This window comes from Limulus polyphemus, unplaced genomic scaffold (genome assembly GCF_000517525.1).
Source record: "Limulus polyphemus unplaced genomic scaffold, Limulus_polyphemus-2.1.2 Scaffold408, whole genome shotgun sequence".
NCBI classification, from domain to species: domain Eukaryota; kingdom Metazoa; phylum Arthropoda; class Merostomata; order Xiphosura; family Limulidae; genus Limulus; species Limulus polyphemus.
The window spans coordinates 459,513-467,024 of NW_013666018.1; the positions used below are offsets into that span (position 1 = coordinate 459,513).

At 32.1% G+C, this 7,512-nt stretch overlaps 1 protein-coding gene across 1 annotated transcript in view; it reads left to right on the forward strand.

Annotated features, from left to right (window-relative positions):
- Nucleotides 1–3,086, forward strand: part of LOC106458040 (serine/threonine-protein phosphatase 6 regulatory subunit 3-like) — an 81,577-nt gene extending 78,491 nt beyond the window's left edge. The window contains 1 exon segment of the mRNA XM_022384178.1: nucleotides 1,318–3,086. Coding sequence (XP_022239886.1) covers nucleotides 1,318–1,381 — 64 coding nt within the window. The 3' untranslated portion in view covers nucleotides 1,382–3,086.
- The last annotated feature ends 4,426 nt before the right edge of the window (nucleotides 3,087–7,512 follow it).

Sequence of the window (7,512 nt, forward strand, 5' to 3'; positions counted from 1 at the left end):
TTATTAGACTATATTATTATTATATACTTATTACTTTACTTACTAATATATTATTAATTACTAACTTAAGTTAGTTTAGTTGTTATAATAACTAACACACACACACACACACACACACACACACACACACACACACACACACACACACACACACACACACTGTTTAAGATCACTTGCATACAATAAAAATAACATTGTTACTTTGTCAAAATTATAAGCAAGCTGATTTTTTTAAAAATTGTTAACCAGAAGGTTTAATTTGATACATGTAACAAAGTTTTTAACACATTTTATATTCATTTATATATATATTTTTTTTTTTATTATTTTCTTTGCTCATTCAAATGGTTACTTAGCCCTAACACAGTAGTCTTATTGACAAAATGAAACTTGATATAATTGGGCTCAAAATTAATTAACTAAGCCTATTTTTCCTACTGTACTGCAAGATCATCATTCAGTTGAAATATGAAATGATCAAGCAAGCTCTAAAAAAAAACAGGACTAATTGTGGTGGAAGTTGTTCACAAACATCTTTTCTTCCAGCAACTAAGCTTTTATCACTTTGTTCCAACCTTTGAATAAATCTGCTGAACTGGAAGTCATATTGGCTTATACAGTTGAACTGAAAAAGAGCTTCTCTTACTTATTGCAGATCACTAGCCTATGACTTCTCAAAGCTGAAGTGTAGACAGTTACATCACATTGTGACATCCAAGGTTGAGGAACAGCTATTGAGTAAAATTGCTAAGGTTATACTTGTATTAAAGCTACAAAGTTCAAATTAACACTATTTCAATTCCTTCTAGGGGATTACGAGTGCTATATTATGCTTGCTTAGGAAAAACTTTGGAAATTTAAACACTAATTTTGTATTTAGAATATCCTGAAGTCAACCAAAAATAAAAATTTGTTTTAATTTTGTCATAAATTTGAATAAGTAAAATTTTTTTCGTTGAATAGATTTCAACTTAAAAGTATTATTTTTATTTGAATAGAGGAAATTTTTTGTAGTTTATTCTTAATTGAAGGGTGCTGGTTTTTCCTTTGTGGAGGAATGCACCTATCTGGGCACGATAATGTTAAGCTTCGGAAAATTTAGTTTAACCAACATAAGCCAAAATATTGGTTAAATAGTTTTTCTAGAGCTTAAATCATTTTAATTAATGGAATTACTCCTTTCTCCAGTATTCAGTATGCTATGTAAAAATTAATGCTGGTTTCACTATAAGTGATTAGTTTTCATTTTATATATAATTTATATGCTACAGCTTAGAAAATAAAATCTTAATCATTTTATAAACATGCTTTTTCCAGAGATGAGCAGGTAACTGCTGAGCCAAAAGTGGAAGACTCTACATTACAGAACGGTCCTGTTTGAGGAGCGGCAGTTGACTTAGTCTGTATTTATAATTTTTTATCTGTGTAGTATTGGAATGTTTAAACCAAGGAAGGACAAAGGTAACCCAAAAAAGCTTTCCATAATTAGCAGCTGATTTACATCTATGGATCAATCAGTGCTCTTACTGTACAGGGATCAGGGATGTTGAGAATGCTATTTTTTACACTGATCCATTGAAATTTGTGAATATTATGGTGTAAGATAGTTGTTTTTTGCATGTAATCACAGTATAGCAAAATTGAGTTGTTACTTTCATTGTTGTTATTAAAATGTGGGAATGTCGTAATTCCAAAAGGGCCTAAAATCTGTTAATTGGCTTTGATATCTCAAAAAAAAAAACAACAGAAAATTTAGACTTGGATTAAAAAACATCTTATGTACACACACACGCAAACGTACATACATACGTATATATATATATACATATATACCTAAATTTCTGAAATATTAGAATAAACATAAATATGTGTGTGTGTATGTATATATAAATATTTTCATGCTCCAACTGATACCAATATGTAGAAGTTCGGTGCCATAATTTTGAGTGAAACCAGTTTTTCCTTTTTCTTGTAGTGTTAGAATTAAAAATGACTTAACTGTAAATAATCGAAACTGTTTCAATCGGATAGATGCAGATTTTTCATTCCAGACTAACTATTTTTAGGTTAAAATGAAAATACAAAGTTAATACGCTATATATCTTTATATTCAACATATGTATAGCATACTAAAAAGCTGTGACTGCTTGACACAGGTTTCATTTCAGTCTTGGCAAGAAAAAAGAAAGTTTTTGTCATGGTATCCAATTCATTTGAATGAGACACTAGCTTTTGTATATTATGGTATTTGAGAATTAAAATATTGCCATCGAGTTTTCTTGCATAAAAACTGATTTCTCTGAAAACTAGTGTTTACATAACGTATATTTGTGGCATTTCCTACCTCTTGAAGGATGGTTCATAGCCTAGAAGATATTTGAGAAGCCACGCAGTTGGTTTAGTACCAATATTGCAACAATAAACAACATCCTGGTTGGCCGGGAGCACTAGGAAAGCATCAAGGACATGTGTGAAAGTGTGTTTATATTACAGACAAAGTCTAGCCTCTTAAGAAAACATGGACTGTAGCTGCACATTTCGAAGACTGTGTAAAAAAAAAAAAAAGTTGAATTACTCAGCAATTATCAGTGGACAAAAAATCGTGTATGATGTGACAGCTGTTAATCAAACTGGATTTTGAATATTGAAGTAAACTGCTTCTTGGTGTTTTTTTTTTTTCTTCTTCTTTTTGTAGTGTTATTAGAGTGATTAACAGAAGAGCAACTGTGTCTGGGAACCAGGATAATCCAGCTGTGGATAATTGTGGAAGGATCTTTCTCCAAGTAATCATATTTAGTCATAAAAAGAAAATAGATTGTAATCAACCTGTGGAGTGTTTGAATGTACGAAGTAGCTGAGTGGCTTACCACTTGTGCAGTTTGTTCAGGGTGCATTAACTATTAGTAAGTGCCTTGAGAGGATGAGCTAATCCAGTTGCCAGGTTCAGAAAGATTGAATATTACCTTATATACACATGTACTATTGATTTCTTTCCCGTATCACATAAACTGTGTAGCAGAATGGCCTGTACATTCTTGGACTTTCTAGATCCAAGTGGCAATAAATGTCTTTAAAGACTTACAAGAATGTGTTTGATTTACTCTTTTTTCTCAATAAAAAATTGTAATGTTTGCATTTTTCTAAAAACTGTACATGTACAGAAGTTTTGTGAAAAGGAAGTAATTCGTAATAGTGTTTAAAGTATTAATAGCTGTAAACAAACAATATTACAAGGAAACTTAATTTTGTATTGTAAGTAAAAATCTGTAAAAATTGTAAACACACAAAGTACCTGTATACTTCATAGTAAGCTAAAATTTGCAAGAGGTTTTGGGTTATTTTTAGGTGATTACAAGTTACTTATGATTTTGAAATAAGTACAACTTAAAAGATATGTACTTGTATTGACATAGGTATATTAAAGATACAATGACTGATTTATTGCTTCCTGAAACGACATTGTTTTCTGTAATAACAGTTATATTTTTTTTTTTCATTAGGTCGTGTTATTTTGTATTAATTGCTTTCATTTCAGAATATAAACACTATTTTGATAGCCTTTCAAAATATAACAGAACTGATTTTCAGAGATTGTAAGCCACCATTTTGCGAGTCTTCAGTGGTTGCAGAGTGGCTCTTTCAGTGTATTAATTTCTGTGTAGGCAATAAATATTTTGCCTAGTACTATATATTTAAAGAAATATATATTAAATGGCAGAGGATACACCCCATCAGTAAATACATTTATAACTTTTTTTTTTTTTGTTAACTTGTGAATTATTTGATATTATTTAGTTATCTTTGCACCCTGTGTTTCAAGGACCTTATCATTTCCGACCATTAGGAAAGTAAAAATATGTAGGCTTTTTCAGCCTCAAAACAAAAAACCACTGAACAGATATCTAGGAAAGTAAAATATATATATATAAAGAACACTCCGACATTTTCCTTTTCTTGCATTCCTACCTTAGTGATAAAGCATGGATTGATAATTCAGTTGTTTTCATTATCCAAAAAGTATTCAGGAGAGAGCAAAAGGAAATGAATAGCATTATCATGCCTTGTATAGTTGTATTTAAAAATAGTGCAAGTGTTTTTAAGTCATAAATTTTCAGTTTTCTTATATATTTAGTTTTGACTTCTGATAGTTTTTAAAATTGACTTTTGTTTATAATACATCATTTATTTCAGGCTACCTAATGTGGACACGTAGTCATTTCCTACTACTATGAAAGCACTGTATGTCAAAGTTCCTTTATAATGGATAATATATCAGACTGGGGGATCTCGGAAACAAAAAATGATATTTAAATTTTAGTTGTGGGTGCATTATAACAGTGAGAGTCAGTCCTGCTATTAAATTAAGATTGGCTTTTCTTTTATTATTTGGGTCATTTGCTGAGCTCCGTTATTAGAGGTTCGTGCATTTTTCTTCCAGTTAAATCTGAATATGTGATTTCTCACAAATTCATGACATAGGAAGGAGAAATTGCACAGGGGTTTTAAGGGTAGTGTGCAGATGCACGTGATGCCAACAGGGTACCAGTTTGACTTGATGTCTGATCTGTCATGGCAGCTGTTCAAAATGTGCTCTTCAAGCATCCATGTGATAATCCATCAATTATCGGGTAAGTGGCCAGAATACCAGATGAGATGTGCCTTGTTACTATAATGTCCATCAATTATCGGGTAAGTGGCCAGGATACCAGATGAGATGTGCCTTGTTACTATAATGTCCATCAATTGTCAGGGAAGTGGCCAGGATACCAGATGAGATGTGCCTTGTTACTATAATGTCCATCAATTATCGGGTAAGTGGCCAGGATACCAGATAAGATGTGCCTCATTACTGTAATGTCCACATTATAGTAACAAGGCACATCTAATCTGGTATTCTGGCCACAATTGCATCCCTGAGGTCGGGAATTGTGTGAGGCTTTTCATGGTACTCCTACAAACAGAAGACAGCTGGTGTCAGGTCTAGTAAATGATGTGGCCATTAACAAAGAAAGCAATTTGAAATGATTCTGTCTTGAAAATATTCCCACAAGACGCGTTTCACCTGGTTAACAATATTAGATGGGCACCATCCTGAAGAAAAACCATTGTGTCTATCACATTTTGTTGCTAGAAATCATATTGGTTGTGAGCATTGCTTGGTACTGTGCAGGTTTGTAGTTCATGTACTGATGGTTATTCAGAAAACTATCATCCAGTAACAGTCGGCTGTTAAAACTACACCACACTGTTACCTTAGCATTTTGGAGATGTGTAGAAAATGTCAAGAGCTGCAATGCAAAATCATAACAGTGGGTTAAATTCTTCTCTTCCAATGCCTGAACGTGATCCAGTTTGTAAGGAAACATTTGAAGAGCCATACAGACAGTTGAAATTGGCAAATCCAAGTAATGTATTGTGCACTGCTGCACCCATATGCAATTGTGTTGGCTTGTTCTGTTACAGTATGGTTAACCTCCATGATAGTTTTGTTAGATGTCTACTGTCTGTTTGTGGCTTATCACAAGTGCAACCTTTCTCAAGTCTCTCTCTGGTTATTATGCTCTCTACCTGAGCTGCACTATGATTGACAGGGCCAGACAGTTGAAATTGGCAAATCCAAGCAATGTATTGTGCACTGCTGCACCCATATGCAATTGTGTTGGCTTGTTCTGTTACAGTATGGTTAACCTCCATGATAGTTTTGTTAGATGTCTACTGTCTGTATGTGGCTTATTACAAGTCTCTCTCTGGTTATTATGCTCTCTACCTGAGCTGCACTATGACTGACGGGGCCATTTAAACCCATGGGAAATATGTTAAATAAATCATGTGTCATTTACATCTGTGTTATATCCTTATCACCCAATTTAAAATATCACTTCTTAAGCCATACCGTTTCTGGGATTATGATGCTCTGAACTGCAAAACTTACTTTATAATCACTTTCTATAACAATTTCTCTTGCAAGATTTTGTTAGTTATCTTAATATTATTAAAAGACAATTATCTTTAGTTATGATTTATTCACTTAGGAATGTTCAGAGACATTACTTTCAACCTACAATACAAAGATAAGACTCGCAATGATGACTTAAGATGAAATAAGTCTCATCTTTTGTGTTCTAGGCATAGAATGGCAAATTGAGTTTGAATTAGAAACTCAGAAAAAATAAGACAACATTTCACAGAGTTAACTTGCATTCAAGTTTAATACACAATAAGAAATGGTGAATTTGAATTTCTACTCTCTAAAAGATGTCAGAAAAATTGTTCAATAAATTTCCTTTACTACTATACAGCAATTCATTTATTACTAATATTTTGGTCATCAATTTGATTAGCATTTTTTGATTTGTTTAGTAAACAAGTGGCTCATTCCTCTATTTCAAAAAATGTCAATTTAAGAAAAGGAACTGATCCTGCAATAACACTAAATGGACCTTATTGGTCAATTTTTGATTCCTCTAGAGAAGAGAAATTAAAATTATTATTTTTTTTACTTGTGTAGTACACTTAACAGTGCCGAGTTAGTTTAGTGAAACATTGTGTACCTAGTTTTTTTGTTAACTAAAGCTTCAGTTATTGCTTTTTACCTATCCAAACAGTTTTGTATATAAACTGCATGTATGTTTGGCAGTGTTCTAGTATTAAACTTGCACAGCAGGATAAGTTTGGTTTTCAGTGTTCAGTTACATTTGCTCCTGTCTGATATAGTGGATGACTACATAGTGCACAGCCTTTTTACGAAACTTCTTTTGTTTTTATAGTTTTATTAAAATAGGAGGCAATGGTATTTTTGGTTGTTACTGTTTTTTTCAAGAAGAAACTTTTAGCTTCGTCATTTCTTGACTGATTTGAGATCTAATTACAGTTTTGATTGATATATTTTACCATGCCCGAGGTATCATAAATTAATTTACTCTAATCCTGCATGAAAGAATTTCAGTTTGTGGGTAGGTTGGTAGAGATCCTGATGAGTAATTAAATCAAATCTAGTATATGCTCCTCCCACACTTGGTATTGCTGGAGCACAAAAATATGGCTAATAAAAAGGGAAAAAAACTCTTGTAGATTAATTTACTCTAATCCTGCCTAAAAGAATTTCAAGAGCCCCAGTTATTGAGGATTCCTTAATGTTTCACTCCAAAGTTTTCATCACCTATCATATTTGTTATGCCGAATAAGTTTCCTTGATTTGCTAAATCCTATGTTTCATGCACACCAGTTTCTTTTTTAAACAGGCAATTCTCATATTTCACTGGTTCATTCATGTTGATATTCTGTATTATATAGTTTACTAATACATTACTTTATAGTGAATTTTCAACTGTATTATTCAAACAATACTAATCAGTGTTCATAGTCACCTGTAAAAATCAAGTGGAGTTATAAATTTAGACATTTATAAAACACCAGTTACATTAAAATGACACTTTAATTGAAAACTTCAATCAATATTTTAAATTTTACCGTTTTATAAAAAATTGAATGGTTTTACTTGTGCTTACTCGA